The 21382-nt window shown below is 45.3% G+C and overlaps 1 protein-coding gene across 2 annotated transcripts in view; it reads right to left on the bottom strand.

Moving 5' to 3' along the window:
• trpc7b (transient receptor potential cation channel, subfamily C, member 7b) overlaps positions 1-21382 on the bottom strand; it is a 49785-nt gene that overhangs the window by 3495 nt on the left and 24908 nt on the right. For both annotated transcript variants that reach the window (XM_076159498.1, XM_076159499.1), the window contains 6 exons: positions 19515-19679; positions 15287-15503; positions 13885-14118; positions 13059-13323; positions 476-671; positions 177-398 (listed from right to left, as the gene is read on the bottom strand). In XM_076159498.1, the coding sequence (XP_076015613.1) occupies positions 177-398; positions 476-671; positions 13059-13323; positions 13885-14118; positions 15287-15503; positions 19515-19679 (1299 nt within the window). The remainder of the gene's footprint in view (positions 1-176; positions 399-475; positions 672-13058; positions 13324-13884; positions 14119-15286; positions 15504-19514; positions 19680-21382) is intronic.

Genomic DNA, 21382 nt, shown 5'->3' with positions numbered 1-21382 from the left:
ACTAATTGGAATTTGAACAGTCTTACATCTTGGCCTTCATTTAATAACTTAACATGACAAAGGAAACAAAGTGCAATATAATTTTAGAAGCAAGTAAGATATCTTTCCATTTTTTGTGACTTGAAAATGAAAAGCTGAACTATTTTTTCTCAAGTATGCCTGCAGGAGCCTCTGACCTTGGACCCGGAGTTCAGCATGCCCATCTCCAGCTCATTGCCGTGGTTGCGGCTGCTGGCCTTGCAGAGGTATATGAGGCCGGTCTTAATGCGGAGGACCAGGTAGTAGAAGGACTTTGGGCTGGGGACCAGGTTGAAGGGGGCGGGCAGTGTGCGGCCCTCGTCAAAGTAGGACAGCCACAGTTTGGCGCGGGCAAACTTCCACTCCACGTCTGCGTCCTCCTGCAGACACAGAGCACATGTTGGGTGAGGAAGGAATGTTAAGGGAAACATAAAGGTGCGACTGGTTTAAAACGTACCTCTATCTCCTGGTATGAGCTGTTGATCATGGCGATGAGCATGTTGAGCAGAACGACCACCATGGTGACGTTGTAGACCCCGTACAGCACGTAGCCGATGTTCTCTATGAACTTGTGATCGTACTTCAGCACCACTGAGATCACTTCAGACAGCCCGAAAATCGACCAGAAAAGAGTCTTAAAACTCTCCTCCACCCTGCAAGCGCACACAGAGAGGATGCAGCAGTCTGAGAGAAGGACACACATACACACAAAAGCATGTGCCCGCTCACACAAGCACACCTTTTAATATAGTGGGGGGTTTATGAGCTGGCGCTGATGAAATACCTGATGAGTCATGTCCAATTTATAGGCATTATCCCATTTATCTCCCTCTCACACACACACATGCAAGCACATATAAACACAAACAAGCCCGGCCACTGCAGGACCGGGGGAAAAGCAGGGGAATGAGTCAACAGCAGCATTTCAGCACAGATCATTTGCTTTGTAGAACACAGTTCATTAAGTAGTCTGACAGTTCACAGCGGTCTCTAGCACAGCGTAAACCTGTAGACAAAGAGGACACGCAGCAGTTAATGGGAAACAATAGGATTCCTCTTCGTTTACACCATTTTTAATTGAATTGATGATCGGCGCTGCACAAATAACAACTGCTGCCACCAACCCAACATGTGAAAAAAAAAATGGACGAGCAGAGTTGCAGCTGATTGCGTAAGATTCGTTGAAGGTAATCAGAGCGTGTGGTGTGTGTGTGTGTGTGTGTGTGTGTGTGTGTGTGTGTGTGTGTGACCCTGCTGGTCATAAAGTCACGCTGGAATACATCAGTGTCACCTATGAATGGTTGTATAGGGAGATAATCAAGAGAGAGAGAGAGAGAGAGAGAGAGACATGGATCACACGAATCAGATGTGAAAATTCCCCCTGCTTTGTTTGATGTTCTGCCTTTAATTGTGAGTCGGGCTCCAGAACAGTCAACCTGCTCCTGGTGATGGAGCATTATGACGCCCCAGTCTCCTGCTATTCTCATCCAATTCTGATCACATTGCAAAGTAACCCAAAACAAACAAACGAATAAATGAACAGATGCAAGGCAAAGGCAAAAGAACAAACAAACTCAATGTGTCTGGGAAATGTGCCACTTGGCTTTGGGCTACAAAACCACGTGATGTTGTAGAGCCCACAACGTTTTCATCTAAAGCCAGCAGGGGACACGCTTACGTCTCCTGAAGTCCCCCGTGCGTCTCTGTCACCCTGTCAGCGTCTCAGGTAAATGAATAATGAGGGGAAGAGGAGTTTGGGTTCATGTGTAACGATGAATACGTCCATGAGTGGCAGGTGAGGGGTTAAGCTGACTGCAGGGGGGGGGGGGGGGGGGGGGGAGGATCTGTCGACTCCTGGACTGCAACGGTGGGCGTCCTCCCGAAAAAAACCCGAAGACACACACATACAAAACACAGAGACTCCTGGGAGTTTGGGAGAAGGAGCAAAACAAACTCTTTAACCCTCAAATCTTCATCAGTATCTCACACTCTCTCTCTCTCTCTCTACCTGCTCAGGATTGTGTTCTCTCCTCATCCGACAGATTTCTCTGGAAAAAAGGGGCGCTCAGCCTTTCCGGAGAGATATTTGCGGGGCATGAACACACATGGCACGGCGCTGCTGCTCACTCTCACCGCTGTCGTGCGGTGAGTGGAAGCGACACATTAAGTGCTCCCACCAGACAGAACCACTGATGACAATCTGCAACCCATTACAGCGTCGTCTTTCATCCTCTTTAGAATAAAACAACCCTGTTCAGTGGCGTTACTCATCGGGAACGCAGCATATGTTTTGTGTTACCTGGGGTTACTCTCCTGCGCACCTCTTAAAATCAGCAGTAAATCATGACGAATACTCTTATGTGCGCCTCTTCACTCATAAGCAATTAGGCTGCACAACGTCAATGAAGCCCTCGTGTGGAGAGAATATATTGAATTTCCAACATGTTAACAAGCAACGCGCACAGACTGATTCACCTGCATGAGTCACTGCTCACACACAGGTCCGTAATGTCTGATAAGTGGGAATATAAATGCTGAATTTTTAAAGTTCAATTTTAAAGGCAATTTCTTCATTTAATCAGTTCGATCAATTTGTTTACCCTCAACTTACTGACTTAGCAAGTCAAATCATGTCTGCTGCTTTAGGAGCGGAGACCCGGTATAGGCGCCATCTGGAAACTGGGCCCTGCCACATAATGAGCCCTAACAAGCAGAACCTGCCCTGAAACATCTGATGAGACTTGCAAATAAGCAACAAAACAACAAATAGAAACCAAACTGTGATAATTAAGGGAATTATTTATCCATGAAGGTGTCTGCTAGATGTTCAATATTGGCCCAAATTAGCTAGATTAGATTTATTTGTTAAATATGACAGATATCCTCAATTACTAGAACTATTACATCATTAATTGATTGGAAAGTGCAGTCATTTTGAAGAGAAAGTTTGTTTTCAGAAGTTCCAGAGGCTGACAACAGAATGGCTGCTTATGTTTACGCACAACCACAGTGCTAAAATGCTCTTGAGCAAGGCAGCAAATCAATGTTACTTTGACCGACGACCTTCACAGCAGGGAATTTTATATCAGGGGGAAAGAAATCGATAATCTTCATGCATTATTTCTTGCCAATGAGATTAATGAGAACTTGAGGAGAGAAAAGAAAAGACTCTTCGAATCTCACTCTCTCTCTCTCTCTCTCTCACACACTTTCAAACACACACACACACCCACCCGTTTCGACGTCAGACACTGGAGGCATGTATAACACAATCACGTCCACAAGTATTAATAGTGGTTGTGGAGTGGTTTCCTTGGTTGCGTTGCGGTGATGGATGACACAGGCGGCAGACAGAACGCCGCTCGCCGGCTCAAAACCACTGCAGGCTGTTTCCCATCACACCATCGTCTCCCTCGCTGCTCAATCACAGGCATTCAGGCGCGTTTCCGTGCAATCAGGGGAGCCGAAGAAGGTGATTTCGGCGGACTTGCCTGGAAAGCCTGTCATTTCACACTTTCTCTCTTGAAACAATATGTCATTACTTATCTGGAGGCCGTCTCTTAAAAAGATAAAAATCCTCTCCGCTCAGAGAAAAACCCCCCAGAACAATTACTCGCTTTTGATTATGATGTAACCTCATTATCTTTTCACTGGAATCATTCTGTCTCCCAGCTCTCCATCCCACGGAGAAAACAAAAAACCGAAACGTGCGCGTTGATAATGATTAAGGGCTTAGATCCAGGCAACATTAATTTGCCATTAAAGCAGAGACTCTCGCTCATACGCACAATTACCAAACCACACAGAGGGCTATTTATACGCCGCTCATCTAAGCAGATTGTTGGAAGGTTTTCTTGCGATGTGCCTTCTAAATCTGTTAATGCGCGAATAGTTAGGTTTTGGCAGCCCTGCAGAAAGCCAAACGTGGCGTAAATGTGTGTGTCTGCGTGTATAAAAAGATAAACCAGTCATCTGCGACTTCAAATAGCTACAAACACTCCATCCCTCTCCCTCCACAAAGCTACTGTTTACATGTGTTACTCTGATTTATAGCACAGAGAGAAGTTTATATGAGAGCAGCATGTGTTCTTCCAGCTTATATATTACTATAAAATCATTGTGTGATGTCTCTTAAGGCCGAAGAATTATTACACACAGGCTAAATGTATCTTAGGGGGTCAACAACACAAATACATTTAAATTGGAATTCTAGGTATTAAATAGTACCATACAGGGTGCTAGAAGCTTATGAAAGCTCAGCAGTACTAAAAAACACACAGACGTGTATAAGTGTGTGTTTTGTGTGTATCTGTGTATTAGAAAAGCATTAGACAACAGACAGTAAATCAGCAGGGACGGTTTGAAAAAGAGAAAGAGACGAACAGTGTGCTATTATCTGTTAATTAAGAGTGGCAGCTCCCAATAGGCAACACACAGCATGGCGGCACACACACACACACACACACACACACACACACACACACACACACACACACACGCACGCACCACACACACACACACAGACACACACACACACACACGCTCGCAATTTACCTCTGCAGGACACTGGCAGGATGTAAGAAACCCACTTTCTGTGTCTATCTGTCTGTCTGTCTGACTGTCTGTCTCTCGCACACACACACACACACACACACACACACACACACACACACACACACACACACACACACACACACACACACACACACACAGAGAGTCACATATAGCATGGAGTGTGTCAGTGTGTGTGTGGGAGAATGGTGAGTCACCTCGGCTCTGCGGGAGCAGTCCAAACCAAATCAGCAACAGGCCCAAATCAACCTCTTCCCCTGAGAGAGGCGCTCTGTCTGTCTCTCTGCTCTCTCTGTCTGTCTCTCTCTGTCTCTGTCCTCTTCATATTTCTCTCTCCCTCCATTATCTTCTACCTCTCCTTCTATCACCTCTGTCCCTCTTTAATGTTCTCTTTCTGTCTCTTTCCTCACTATATTCATTATAATCGCCATTCTGCAGCTTCACTTTTGCAGGTCTGTGCTCTTTTGATTCATACACTTTTACACTTTATTACCATTTCCATTATTTTATCCTCCCTAATCTTTAATATGCGGCAATACTCTCACACTGGCCAAATGTAAATGTACAGACATTGTGAGGCAGCACTGCTCCTCTGCCCTTCAGTCATTAGCAAGATATTAAAGTTCTCCTCTCCTCTCCTCTTCTCTCCCTTCCCCTCCTCTCCGATTTGCAGGCAGACAGGCAGTGAGACCGACAACAAGCAAACAGACAAAACATCTTTAAATATTAAAGTGAGTTTAACTTTCTATCTGTTGCACCAAAGGATCTGGCGCCATGGTGACAAGGCAAGGGCGGAGCTTTGCACACCTCAGCATTTAATGAATGAACGCTGCTCCCAACTGATGCCCGTCTGTGTTTGTGAGCGTGTATGTCAGTGCGTGTGTGAGTGAGAGAGAGAGAGAGAGAGAGAGAGAGAGAGAGAGAGAGAGAGAGAGAGAGAGAGAGAGAGAGAGAGAGAGAGAGAGAGAGAGGGAAGGGAAGGGAAGGAGAGCAAAGCAAAGGAACAAGAACAGATGTGTGCGTGCATGTGTGTGTGCATGTGTGTTTATATGTGTGTGTGTGTGTCATAGTGTCAGAGAATTAGGCATAAGGAGCAGACAATAGGAGGTTGTTTTAGAGTATCTTCAGGCGTGTTGTGAAAGAAATCTTATTAAGTCGGGAATACAACACGGCGAGATGAGCAATTAAGTGTTAAAAGTGTCGTGCATGATAATGAATCATGCATGACATCAACGATCGCCCTCGCCACAGTCGAGCTGCTGCTTTCTCTCCCAAGAATACTTCAAAAGATGGAATGTCAAACGAATAGTATAGTAATTTAGTCCAACAGTCGTCCTTTTATACCACTATATAGTAACGGCTGAAGAATTATCACCAGTTGCCTTTTCATTCTTCCCTGAATGTGCCCATATCTTCTACTTAAGCTCTCACATACTTGTCGGCGATCTTAATCAGTCTGGAGCATTAAACATTGTATCCACCAGGACGCAGGTTAGGGTCAAAACATAAACCATCCATATTCTGGAAGGGCCTGGAACATCTCCCAAGGGAAGCGACCCGGGGTCATCCTGATAAGAGGCCCAGACCGCCTCAGCCGGCTCCTCCCAAAGCCAGGGAGAAGCCGCTCCACTCCTGTGTCCTTCCTGACACCCAGTGGAGAAGAGTCATTTCAGGTTGATTGTGTTTGTGATCTCATTGTTTCAGTCAATACCCAGAGCTCATGACCACAGGTAAGAGTTGGAATGTATATCGATCAGTAAATGAAGAGCTCTGCCTTCAGGCTGACCACAACAGTTTGATACAGTGTCTGTATCGCTGCACCAATTTGCCTATTGATCAAACTCTATCCTGCCCTCACTCCTGAGCAAGACCCCATGACTCCTAATCTCCTTCACTAGGAGCAACACCTCACTCCAGACTTGGAGAGAAAAATCTACTGCTTTCCAGGCTGAGATTTTGCATCACAGTCACACATCAAGTTGCCTCACACTCAGCTGCAAACCCATCCAGTGCTTGCTGGAAGTCACAGCTAGACGAAGCCAACAGAACTACGTAGGTTGGTAGGCCAACCAACTGGACTCTCTCCAATCCTCGGCTCCAGCTCAAGATTCTGTCCATAAGAAATCCAAAACAGAATCTGTATCCAGGGTCCAACATGAGCATTCTTCATGTATACAAAGCACATTGGACAGGATTGGTAAACTCCTATGACCCCTCCAGCTTCCTTGCAAGGGTAAAAAGTTGACCCCCTGTTCCTTAGTTGGCTGAGCAGTGTGATCCCTCTGTAATAGGAAAACACCCTCTGGTCCCTGACCCCCATGCAACACCTTAGCCAACACAGCACAGCAACATCCAGAGCCTTCACAATCTCAGAACGAATCTCACCTTTGAGGAGATTTTTAGCTTGGTCATTGACCTCTGCCACAGAGATGGACCAGTCCTTCCCCATGTGCTCTGTCTCTGCCTCCTCCATGGGTGACATATGTGTACAGTATGTCATGAGGACGGCCAGACAAACTTTGCAATTGGTGAAACACCCAAAGAACACAAATCACCACATCCGGAGCCTTGAGACGTCTGGTTTTCTCTCTTTCTATCATATTTTGATGTGAGCCGGTCAGGTGGAAAGGTCCTTCCTTTAGTGAGTGCAGAGAAAATCCTCCGATAACCTTTTTTTGCAGTCTTTATTTATCCATTAAGGGCGGCCAAAAGCTTTTCACTCACCTACGCGAATGAAATTTGGTGGATAGATTGAATTTCTCAGAGATCTCAGTGCTGTTTCAGAGTCCAAGGACACAATCACACAATTTTGAGAAGAAAAAAAAATTAAATTGAAAACTATTTTAAGAGGTTAAGTCTATAAATATTCCAGGTTCAGCATTGGCCTTTAAAATCTGTATTGTTACTACGTCTCCTGCTCTCATTTTCACATTCAGATGCGAGTCAGAAGGCTTAATACCACACGTCTGCCTTCAAAGCAAAGAGATTCTCTCTTTGGCTCACCCTGACTGTCTAAACCCCCTCCACCCCTTCATACCCCTTGTTCTCTCAGCCACCTTTTATCCTCTATCCTCTCTTTAGACCCCCTCCCCTCTCTCTCTCTCTCTCCACCACCATTATCCTCATCTAGCCACCATCTTCCTCTGTCACCCATCACTCCAGACTCTCTTCTACTTCTTCTTCCAAACCTGTTATCTCCAACCAGCACTCCAGCTTCGACTTCATATTCCCTCCTCTCTCTCTCTCTCTCTCTCTCTCTCTCTCTCTCTCTCTCTCTCTCTCTCTCTCTCTCTCTCTCTCTCTCTCTCTCTCTCTCTCTCTCTCTCTCTCTCTCTCTCTCTCTACCCACTTACCTTTGTCCTTGGCTGTAATCTAATAAGCAACACCCGGGCCTTTCTGTCTGTCTAAGTTGTCATTGTGTGTCTCAAATTCAATTCAGATATTACTGTTATGACAACAAGATCCATGTTGGCAAAGGAGCTTAATGATATTAGCTGATGTAACAAAACAAAGCACGCGGCGGCGCATCTACAGGAGCCAATAAATGATCAATAATCAGGAAGCTGCAGGAGAAAAGAAGACCGCTGCTGTCATCTCTGCAGTTTCTTTAACTTTGTGGATTCTTTTGTAAGGGTCGGTGGTAAAACATGTGCAGTCTAAATCTGCTAGCGCTGTGTGGTAGTGCTGCTCCCTGGCTCTCTCTCTTCTTCTCTTGCCCTTCATTTTCCTCCGAGTCCTGGATGTTCTCCCACATTTTGCCTTAACAAGCAGCCAAACTGAAAAACACCCTCCTCTGCACTCTCACTCCTTGTTTCCTCCTTCTCCTTCCTCCCCTCCATCTCTGTTCTTCTTCTTCACTCCCCCTCTCACCCAACGGACTTCATCTCATTACTTTGCAGACGCTGATGTTCCAACCTATAACTGTGCCTTTTTTTATCCTCCTCTCTAATTTCAATCGTTTCACTTCAGTGTTTGTTTGGTGAGTCTAAAATATGCATAGCTTCACCCTCTGACTGCCACAAATGACTTCGTCTTCCGGGCCGTCTCTGAGCCGCCGCCGCGCCACCTACCCACCCCTCCGTCTGCAATGTTGTCATGCATGGCTGACTAGAACACAGAGACAGGTCCGCCGCTTCACCGACTTTGTCCAATATCAAAATCCTGATAAGTGTGTGTGCGAGTTTTTGCGCGTGTTTATGTGTGTGAAGCGTATTTTTAGATGTTTTGCTTGATTGCCCAACCACCTGTTACCGTATGCAAAAAAACAAACAAAAAAACAGTGAGAGCAAGAGACAATCAGTGTGTGTGTGTGTGTGTGGTTGTGTGATGTGTCTTTTTTCAGATCTGTGTGAGTCAGAGGATCTGTCTGAAGCTTTCCTCCTCCGGGGAACGAGTACGTGTGGCCATTACTGCTCAGTCATCATTAAGCCCTATCCAGCTGTGCGTTTATGTGTACGTGTGTCTGTGTGTGTGTGGGTGTGGGATTCAGTTTCTGTCAGACACAAATGATAATCCACATCTCCTTCCTCTGCTGCACTCCCTCCTCTTCTCCCCCCGTGCCGCCTCTCCCCAGGCACCCCAGTCTGAGTGACTCCTCCTGGGGTATCATTACTACTTCCACCTGGCGCCCTCCTCATTCTCGAGTATCAGAACTATCAGGCCGGCCCCTCGCCACCATCCTCCATCAATAGTGCCCCGGCAGACAGCGAAAGTCACACAGTCGCGCGCGCGCGCACACACGCGCGCGCACACACGCACACACACACACACACACACACACACACACACACACACACACAGCTCAGAGCCAGCAAACTCCCCCTCTTACTGACAGAGATGTATGTTGACAAAGAGAGAGAACAGAGAGAGCGAGAAACGATGACGAAGGGAGGAGATTTTTGTTTCGAGAATTCACAAATCGTTGTCATATCCAAATATATCACAGTCATACCATGGAGACAGACAGATAAACATTCGCAGACACAAAGAAGACGCAGAAAGACGTCACAATATACAAAGTACTAATTCACCGAGACGTTTATAGAGGAAACGCTGAATGATGGCTTGACTTGGAGGACAAATAAAAATGCTTACTGCCAGTTTGAACAGTTCAGTAAGTACTGTATACACAGGTGGATGGCTTGAAAAACAATGTAGGCTGAAACTTAAGCCAGACTGACCCCTGGTGGTGCGACTGACAACGGCAGGCGAATTCACGGGGTCTTCTGACGGGCTAAAAATAGACCTCTGCAGCTGCTAAACACACAGTAGACCATAGAAAACTGCCACCAGTGCACAAGCTTCAATCCAGAGGCACTTTCCAACCACAAAAACATGAATAAGATATATAAATGACTAAAATGACACACAAGACGTGGTGTCAAAAGGAGGAAATGACGTGCGATGTGGCTGTGTGTTGATCTTTGATAACAAAGTTGATGCGACAAAGAGAAGAAAAGGGAACAATCCACAGAGCTCGATGTGCGTACGCTGATGATGGTAATGTTTACGTTAGCTGTGCATAAGTTCATTTTGACTGGCTGCCATTTCCTGCTCCATTAGCTCCTCTTTCTGCTCGTCTTTCTGCCTGTTAACCAGAAAGATGCTGCTCTATCCGTCTGCCAATCAAAATGTCTGAAGCTATGGTTCCATGTGGGCAGCCAAGCAGAATTCCAGCGTCTCTAAAGCTCCTATACTGTCACTCATGCCTGGTACATACTGTAAGGCGGATATGCACACACACACGTAGAGGTGCAGTGAGGGGAAGGTCAGCATAGAGGAGCCTCTGTAGAGCCTCTCTAGAGAGAGTCCTCAAAATCTGTGCTGGATCATAAACTAGAGGCTGCGGCTTTTGCCTCCGTCGCCAGGTGACAGGTGAGAACAACAGGGACAAGTGAGTTTCGGGGAATTGCCTTGCTAAATTTGGGCTTAATAAGAGCATTCTGGTGTCAGCGGCTCACGTTTACCATGGGCAGATCACCATGGTAACCTGTGCTGCACGGCTTAACCGCTCAGAGGAAACCCATCAAAACATGCCACCGTCCTGCCTACGAGGCAAACACCTCGATGGGAAAATTGTGACATAATTCTGAGAGGATGCTGACACGGAGGAAAGAGGCTCATTTATATTAAAGTGATAAATTCAGCAGCAGGAAGCCACGGTGAGCCATTACAGGGTGAATTATGTTTACTGTTGCATATTGATTGCATGGAAATGTGATGCCAGACATGAATCCTGACTTCCTGTGATTGGTTGAGTGTAGCCTAACACGCTTATACTATTAGTGCCGCTCAGTGAAATATTGCAGATCCAGATTTTTATGATTGAAGCGGTTGATAAAAACATCAATAAATAAAAACATTGTTCTGTGTCGATGTTTTGAGTGCAAACATTGGCAGTATTTACATGTTTAGCCTGCGTTTTGATCTTATCAAACATTACATAAGGCTGGTGTGTAATCCTTAAGCCACGCCCCCTTCTTATGTAGATAAATAGATGTGAGGTGGGTGACATATTGTACTCTATATTATGTTTCTGACTCAATGGAAATCTGCCCCAGATCAAGATATTCATAAATAAATATGTGTAATGGGACTTAGAGTGTGTGTGCTCAGCTTAGTTACACAGAAAAAAGGGTCCATTATCAAGTGGACACACAGCGCAAAGGGCGGGCAGGTGGACAGGCAGGTGTGTGGACAGATAAGAGACACAGCGAGACAGATGGGTGGAAAGACAAGCAGCCTGGCACACTGGACACTGCCGGGGAGAACAGAATCACAGAAACCGGGGGCCGCTTGCCAAAAACAGACAGAACCGACAAAAGTGGTGCAATGGAGAAATCTGCCAGACCAAATAACCAAACTTGTGACTCAGGCGGGCTGAACTCCAGGTCTGCTTGCAATTAGGCAGCGTGTGAGCCTAAAGCAATTACACAAAACTGCGATGACATAAATTCTCCACGCTGGTAAGCAAATCAAATTAAACGGAGCAGATCCCCCCCCCCCCCAGATTGGAGCGAGCCTAAAAGCTGAGGATGTCTTCCTGGGATAAACTGAACGCTGAGACATGACAGAGACCTCAGGAAGAATTTTCATATCGAGATGGATAATGATAAACTGACTTGATGAAAGATTCTGTCAGAGCCTGAGGACGAATCGCTTCCCCAAGAATAGCAGATTGATAATAAAGCAGCCACAGTCGCTGGGAAAGAAGATATGGAGGAAGGGAAGAGGATATGGGTCGTTTAAATGGATGTGACTGGTTAGACTGGTTGATGTGGGATGATGGAGTACACAGCACGACAAACAGATCTACACTGTGGAGATGCTAGTACGGATTTAATTGGATAACCCTTGATTCATCTGTTGCTGAGTGAAAGAGCGTGTTTATGAGTGTATGGCTGATCTGAAGAACTGCATACAGTTAGTACAATTAGCACTCACTCTAAAATGAGTCCAGCTAGCCGTTTGAGATGGATTCCTTCCTCATTATTGAGCATTCTGAATGTAAAATGCTCTCCCGTGACCAGTTACCATCTGTGAAATTGATGTATTGGCCCCGATGAAATCAGCTCTTCAGAAGGGAAATGGCAACTTAAAGTATTGAGTGTACACAGTTATCACCACTGTTGTTATTTCCAAAGCTTTAACTGGACATCAATCTCAAAATCTGCTTCAAAATCAACGATGGGTGATAAAGTCTACAGACTCTTATTCTGGCACTTTATCAATGGAAGGTTCAGAGGTATAAATGTCTATAAAAACACGTCTGTAAATCATCTCCGGACGCTGCTGCTGCTCTGTGTCGATGCCTTCAAATCCTCATAGACACCAAGCAGAGATGTTTCGCAACCTTCCCCATTAGCTGCACATCAAATTAAACCAAAAAAGAGCAAATTTTCTTACAGCTGGGTCTGTTTTTGTCTGAGAACTCGTTGGACTGTCGGACACCACTTTGCTTTCTCCTCTCTGTGTCAGAAGTGCCGGTGATTACAGCGGAGATAAAAGAGAAGGCCTCCCTCTGCTACAGTATAGATTACAGATTACAGAGAATGAATAAGTGGGGAGAAGATTGTTGTCTGTATCGACTCTCCGAAAGCAATTTCTTTACAGGTGTGAGACACAATGTTGCCGCAATTCATTGTAATTCATTAGAGACTTTACCAAGCAGACCAATCTATTTACCTTGAAGCCAAACAAACAGAAGTTAAGCATTAGGGATCAAGTTTCGATTGATGAGTTTATGATGAGCAAAGGTTTGTTCAGGCCTGGAGAAATCCCTGCTTGGCAATAAAAATGAGAGAGAAAAGACCAAAATAGTGCAGTTAAACGGTGTTAAAGGGAGCTTTTCTGTTTGTTTAGGTGTTAATCTATACATATGTCCGATATCGCACCCTCTGATCCCACATAGTCCCATTCTCTCCCCACTGAACACACCAACACACACTCTGCGGCCAGGCGTAACTCACGTGGTGAAGGCGGGATTGTACTTGGCGCCCAGGTAGTAGGAGTACAGGTTGAACATGCCGATCATAAAGGCCACGAACACCATGATGAAGATCACCATGAACTTGAAGATGTCCTTGACGGTGCGCCCGAGCGAGATCTGCAGCGGGCCAAAGCTCTCGTTGGCCGGCAGGATGTAGGCGATGCGCGAGAAACTCAACACCACGGCGATGGCGTACAGGCCCTCGGAGATGATCTGAGGGTCGGACGGACGCCACTTGATCCTTGCTGGAGGCGGGGAAAGAGGAGGAGATAGAGATTGAGATCAAGTTTGGAACACAACCAGTTTGTACAGTGGAATGTAAAGAATATAAAGTAGGTTTGATCAGGATTGTTTGTAAGAATGTATGTAGTGAGGATGAAGATGCAGGCAGGAAGACAAACAGTGAGGAGAGACAGGAAGAGGAACTGATAAATAGTAGCACAAAATGTGTTTACTGTCATGTCATGGCAGAGTCAGACCACCAGATGACAGCACTGATGAAGGTTACATCAGCAAGCCTCCTAATAGGACACAGTGCACCACAGTGGCCTGCAGCAGAGGCTCGGTGTGTGTTTATATCTGTGTATTTATGGATTCATCTCTGATTTGTGTGTTTTCTAAATGATAAAAAGATTCTTACAAGCTATTTGTTATCCTATGATACACTAGTGATCTGGTTTGCTTTGTCTGCCGGCTCACCGCTGTGGTCCAGAGTGAATAAGCTCAATAACTACTAGAGGAAGTCATTCATGGTCCCCAGAGGATGAATCTGAAGCTGTTCCTTGGGCTAGCATTAGCATCTTTACCATAGGTGAAGTAGGCCACTTCTTCAGGCAGAGTGGCGCTGCTGAGGTCCTCGTCGGGAACGTGCAAGTCCACGTACTGCTGGGCTTTGGTGGCCTTGAGGAAAGCCATGAAGCGGGCAGTGAAGGACGCCGTGAAGATGGACAGCATGCCGAAGTCCAGGACGTTCCACAGGTGCATGACGTACTCCCTGGGCCCGTCGCTCCAGATCTCCTTGCACTCCGACCAAATCATACCTGAAGGGCGGAGGATGGACACACACACACACACACACACATGTGAATGCACTGGGTTTAAAACGGACACAGGTGGACGTGTAGTGCTAGGCAGACATGCACACACATCCATAGATCAAAGCAATCACACACACACACACACACACACCACACACACACACACACACACACACACACACACACACACACCACACACAACCTCTATGTCATTCTCCATTTGGAGTTGAAACAAGGAGAAAATTGCTCGCTGAAAATGCAGCCTGATCAGTACCATCTCTATAACAATTACTGGGCCTTGAAAGCATGCTGCTTGAGTTACCATTACATTGATCTAGCCAAGCCACCCCACCCACACACACACACACACACACACACACACACACAAACATTCTCACATATAAGCACCTGCTGCCAAAACCGGCCGTGGATAGGGGAAGAATGGAGCCATTACTGGTGAGCTCAACACAAATACAACCGTATGCGCACACAAACGTCATGGTGTTAACGTGTGTGTTTGTGTGTGTGACTGAGGGCATAGCAGCAGATGGGGAGCAGCTGCGGTCTTACAGGCACGACCGCAGGTTATTTATCTGTAGAGCTTTGTTTTGGTCTTTCTGTCATGCCGTTTTCTCCTCCTGTTACCTCGCGTCTACCTTTTTATTTTCATTACAGCCTTTGTATTATGTTCATCTGTTTCTTCCCCCTCTCCCCCCCCTCACATCCTCCCAACCCTGCGAGCTTTTCCTCAGCCCCGTGGCTCAAGACAACCTCCAAATGCCAAATCCACCCCTGGCCCCAAACCTGTCTTCAGTTCTCAGCATGGCTCCAGCTCAAACCTCACTTCTGCCTTACATAATCTGGGAAAATTCTGTTGGATCTCTGGCAGATAAAAGACAATGACTTGAAGTAATGTCATAACCCGGAGCGATATGACTCAGCTCTTATGCTGTTGCTTTAATGTTTAATAACTTCACTTCAGAAAGATGCTCCATATCAACTGGCTCTTGGCTCTTGATTTGTGTTTTTATAAAACGGCCAAAAGCCTGACGAATCGCTAAATCCTCTCGTATTAGAATTTAAAACCTTACCTGAAGGCTAAAGTCGTCTTTTAAACCGATTTATGTAGAATCTTCTGTGACAGTGACTATCTCCCGCCCCTGCCACTCACCTAAAACCCACTTCATGATCAGCATCTCTGTCCAGGAGAACTGCGTGGTCTTGACCCTGAACACTTGTCTGGGGTGATCCACGATGGTCTCGTTGGGCAGGTTCTTGACGCCGTCGAAGCGATCCGACGCGTTGATGACCAGCAGGCCGAGGAAGACGGTGAAGGAGACGGCGTGTGCCACAAACTTCATGAAGGGGCTTCTCAGGATCTGACCAAGCTAGGAGAGGAACAAAGACAGACAGGATGAGAACATATGACATTAATTCCTGAGATTTTAGAGTTGCACTGTAAACACATAAGAGACCCTCCTCTTGTGGCACACTCATGCAGATCGGTGGTGACGCTCACACCCTCACACTCACCTCCAAGCCCTCACACACGTTTGTGCTCCTGACATTTGCCACTCTCTAAACCTGCTGTGATCAATATTAACAACCCAACAGGGTACCTTTGCTCTCTGTATGCAGACTACACACACTAGATCCAATCTTTTCCCCCACACCACACACACACGCTATCAGAACACGGGGAAAGAGGTCATCGGGTAGATCTTAACCGTGCAAAACCTCTTAACGTCCACCTGCGACAGGAAGGGGCCGGGTTCCTTTATGTCTCCCAGCAGCAGAGCAGATAAGGCTGATCGCTTTCACCCCTCATCTTAAACACGATGGCTAGTCTAGATTGTGCTTCACCGCTGTGCCAAGGCAGAAAACATATGGTCAGGGTGTTTCCTTTCCCTTTTATTATTAGTGTGATGCTGAAAAGAGACAACTATAATTTCTTTCCAAGCAAATGCTGCTTTCAGGTCCATGCAGAGGTAATCAAAGAGGCTTGGCGTGAAATGGAAATCACACAAGGGGCCAGAGAGAAACGACATCTTCTATTATCCCGTAGAAAACATCTTCTCACCTGATGCGCAGGAAGACATCTTCTCGGAGGAATGAAACGCCGCAGGGGGACGCCGCAGGGAGGCGGATAGATCGTCTCATTGTGAAGCCGATGATGTTCAGCGTTTGAGACAGAGGTGTTGATTCAATCCTGAAATCTACTGGCATTTCTGACAAAGCTCTATTGTTTAGCCAGATTCCAGAAGGTGGCTGTGATGTTTTCTTCCCCATAATGAGTCAAAATGAGATCTGATACGACACTGAAACTAACTACCTCCTCATGTCGTATCACAGAATTGAATCAACACCTTCTGTGTCCTGAGGGAAATAAAAACTGAACTGTACCTAATAAGTTGGTAACTCAGTGTAGCAGTGTATTTCTCTTTCTCTCTCTCTCTCTTGTTTGCTTGCATACACACACACACGCACGCACGAATGCATACAGAGGCACGGGTCCCATTTGTTTACAGAGTTTATTCAGTCTACCAGTTTTTGTCTCTGTCCCATATTTAACCATATAGATTTGCAGGAGCAGACCCACTCACCCGCACACACACACACACACACACACACACACACACCCTCACGTCCTCCCCTCCCCCTCGCATAAGTATTGCCGAAATGATTTCCACTATTTTTCCCCTGCTTACTAGGACAACAGTTATGAATTCTAATCAACAGCATCCATCATGGAATCATACAGGAATCATACAAAGGTCATCCTGTTCTGTGTGTATCGACTGAGCTTTACTTTGAAGTGACCTGGGGTTCAAGTCTCCCAGGGGGGGGACGACAGACAAAAGGCCAGGACAGAAGAAGCCGTCACTTACATATGGACCACGATGTCAGTTTCAGGAGTGATGAGGCGACAGCTTGAATGAAAAATTGATATTTGAGTGAACAGATGACAGACAGCAGCACAAATGTCAGGTTATTGTTGTCAAATTGATTGTGATACCTTGGTGCAAGTTACGATAAATTAAAACCTCGTATAAGACAAAGGTTAGCATGCTGATGCGTGTACTTTTTTGCAAAAATAAGCACAAACACACATGTCATCAACAGGTAAACCGGAACAGTCAGACCGGATTAGGAACGCTGCTATAAAGGAGCGCCATTTCACTGCAAAAGTCTCATTTGTTGGAGATAACGACGTTCATAAATTACCATAAATAAATACCGAATCTAAATTAATGAGGTAATAATTTGTCAGTGTTAAGAATGTGACACAAAGCCTTCCGGGGAGGCTGGATGTGAGCAGAATATGAACCCGGTGTCACGGAGGCTCAGGGCTTTCAGAGGCTTTTTCCTGTTTTATCACGTTCCATCTTTTTTTTCCATCTTACTCTCCGTTTCATCTTTTCCCCCCGAGGAGCCTATGTATGTTCTCAAGGGCACACACCATCCGTGCTCAGCTCAGATGCCCTTTACATCGATACGAAGACGCACATTGTTTGTCATCTCCTCGCCTTGTGTTTCTCCCTTACAGCAGATTTCTAGCACTCGTCTCCGTCTTCATTAAAAACAGCTCAAACATCCCAAACATACATTTTTTTAATCTCAGCTACTTAAATGAAGCGCTACACGTTCTGGTATTGCAGTGGCGTCGCTGTAAACGGAGAATATTAGGAGCTGTGACAGAGGAGAGGAATTGCCTTGTCTGATTATACACAACAAAATGGCACAATTAGCAGCAGGCGTTGCAGGGCACATTTAACACAATCAGCACCAACACATCAAACGCTCACAACCAGCCTTGGTTCATGCACAACACACACACACACACACACACACACACACACACACTAACAAACACATGCACAAACACGCACATGCACACAAACTCTCACACACACACCCCAGTCTGCCTCTTTATCCATTTCATCATCATTCACACACCGTCATCCATTTTGTCTCTTAGTTTGATCCTGAGTTTAATGCTCTGTCCTTCTTATACCACTAATAGAACTATTACTTACAATAACTTGCTCATATAAAGTGACACCATTCTTTGTAACTTAATTATTGTTCTTCCCTTCGTTGTGTTAGAAAAACACACAACACACACACGGGGGAAGCTAGTGTCCTGATGCATCACAGCTCCACGTCCTCTTCAACATCCTTGACACAACAACTTGTCCCCACAAAGACGAACTCATCACTTACACATATGAATGTTAACCTGAGCCACTCAGCCACTCAGCAGGTACACACGCACGTACGCACACACACTTTCACTTACAAGACCCGAAACTGTGTAAATGCAAATCTGCTCATCAACCTGGATGATCCGTAATGATTTCTACAGCACCTCATCATCAAGTGGTGTACGTGAGTGAGTGTGTGTGTGTGTCTATCTCTGTGTGTGTGTATGTGTGTGTGTGCACATGAGTGTGAGAGAGAATGCATCATTATATGAATTATAATTTACTTGATGGAGCATTAACACTCCATTCTACAGTGCCTCAGGGCCCCATAATCAAATATTGATTATCTGAGGCTCTTAAAGGTAATATTGCTAATGTCTATTAATAATCATACATTTATTATATCTGTCTATATGTTAATGAACTTCATTTAGAGTTCACCAAATATTCAGTTCGACATTGTTTTAACAACATCAACCATCAATTAAAAATGTCCAAATTGTTTGTGCAGCTCCGTACCTACACACACACACACACACACACACACACACAAATGTATTCATTCACCATCTGCCCTTAAACAGAAGCATTGATTAATAACGGATTCATCAACGACCGATACAACCATTAAAGGATGGAGTGCACCTGTAAATATCCACCTGCCCCATTTTACTTTATTGTCACAAACAGCGTAGCAGAAGAAAGCGTTCAGACTTTACGAGCCGCTCCTTTGAGTATTTATCTGATGAGCTCATCCAAGGTGACTGGAATTAAGCGCAGGAACGAAACAGTAATCATTTCACGCCACTAAGTGTTATGAAAGGAGCGAAAACAATAAGTGCTCCAACATTAATCAAGTTAAATGACATAAGACTGCCATTCTTATCAGTAGACTAATTACACAGTAAAAACAGCAACACATTACTTTCTAATCTTGTGCAGTGTGTGTGTGTGCGTGTCTGTGTGTGTGTGCGTGTGTGCTAAGGGCTACACAGGACAATAAACCCTGAGACGTAAGAGAGGAGAATGTGTCATTTCCTAATTTGAGTGTGTCTGCATTTACAAACACTCGCTGGCTTAAAAGCACAAGGAGCTTTACTGCATTGTGCGCCTGACAAACACATACGGTATTTGTGCTTTGAGACATTGTTAGTGGCGTGAGCGTTGTGTGTGTGCGCGTGTGCGTGCTCGTACCTTGCTACACGGCATGATCCAGTAGGCGATGGCCAGGAAGGGCAGGCCAACGGTGACCCCCAGCACGGTCCAGCATTTGACCCCAATGGACTGCTGCCTCAGGCCTGGCAGGTTCTCATACCAGATAGTCAGCAGCTGCTGCTGGCAGTTTGGATGAGCAACAAACTGGAGAGGCGCAGAGGGAGAGAAATAAAGGAGAGGAGAGGAGGGCAGAGGAGTGGAGAGAGGGAGAGAGGGTACGAGAGAAGAGATCATCCATGAGGCGAAGTTGCTGTGTGCATTGAAAAATGTCGAGTTGATGATTGATATGCCTCAACTTTCTCAAAAGCGATGTACTTTTCTCACTGTATCGTTATAAATCCAGTTTGGTTTGTGTGTCTGAATGCGTTTTATTTATGACTTGTACTTAATTTTTATTGCTGTTCACATAAAATTGTCTTTGGTTGTGGAAAGTGATTGTTTTGAGAAGGGCCCATAAAAGAAAAGGACCTAAAACACTAAACTAATAAACATTGACTCTGAGCACTCAATGGGTTGATTGATCAATTGATTGGTCCAATACTGTATTTCTTCACATATTTTTTTTACAGGTTTGTTAGTTTTATGTTTCATCATTGCCTCGGGGAAACCAAACGATGTGTTTCCATGGTTGCATTCTAATCAAAGGCACAAAGCCATCGATGGTCCGGGCTCAGTCTGTGTGTTATATGGACCTAAAGCAAAGATGAGAAAGATCCTCATGTCCCCACCTTCCCTCTTATCTCCAGCTGTAATTAACGATGCAGCCGCAAGCTCCGTCTGCAGCGGTGTCAACAGACCGACTACGTGAGTGTCATAAAAATAAACAGAGAAAGCAGGAGGGAAGGTTGGGGCGCCGTTCTTCATCCACATTGACCACAAAGCTCACTCCATCCTTGCCTGTCAGACATGTTACACACACACATACATTTGCTGTTTTGGACTGGTTGTTGCAAATCAGACTCGGTGGTCCGTGGAAGAAAGGACTGGGCTGCTGTGATCTGTGTGGAGGCATTCATTTCTACGCTGACAACAAAAGCCCAAGGTGCACCGACGTCTGACAGTTTGAAATTCCCGAACACACTTGAACGGAAACATGGACTCGTTTGGTGCAGAGGGGCAAATCTGTGTGCTGCTTTTGACTCACTCTTTGCAGTTACACCTACATACACCATACAGTATACTATATACACAAATAATTGGTGCAATTTGCTCTGGAGCCAGATTCGGACCTGGATTGAGTAGAAACATCCAACAAATTCTTAACTTTAGCTGATATAAAACTGATTCAGTAGCGTGCGATTGGTTTTGATGAGGCGTTGATACTTAATGAGAAAGATCCAGATATGCATATGATTTTATAAGTTCCTTTCTCTTTAGCCAGTGTGTCATTAGAACAAAACACACTTTGCGTCGGGTTGTTTGACATTGTAGAAATGCACTTTCTGTTTTTAAAATGCTTTTCCAAATTGAAATTCCTCCTGCACTTTATGTTAATATTCAATGGATTCCAAAGTAGCTGAGTGTGCAGAAAGCTTCAGTGTTCACAGCCTTTGTGGCTTCATTACTTGTAACAAATGTGTTATTCACAGCATGTTGCTATTCAGGGCCGGCACCTGCTCCCATTTAGACACTCCAGATGCAAACAAGCTTGTAGGGGAAAATCTTTCCAAATATGCAGAAGAAATCATTTTTGCTGCAATTAACAAAGAGAATTCCTCCATTTTATTATTGGAACACTGCGGTCAGGAGGCTTGGACAAACATTACAACATGTCTAGATGTCTTTATGCCAAGAAAAGTATTGAGAAAGGAAAGACAACATCTGTTTTGCTCAGGAGACAATGGACA

The sequence above is a fragment of the Genypterus blacodes genome, unplaced genomic scaffold (assembly GCF_046128005.1).
Source record: "Genypterus blacodes isolate CSIRO-AG114 ecotype Tasmania unplaced genomic scaffold, CSIRO-AGI_Gbla_v1 ptg000098l_1, whole genome shotgun sequence".
NCBI classification, from domain to species: Eukaryota; Metazoa; Chordata; class Actinopteri; order Ophidiiformes; family Ophidiidae; genus Genypterus; species Genypterus blacodes.
Note: the sequence above shows the minus strand (reverse complement) of the source record. Positions and strands in the feature narration are given on the sequence as shown.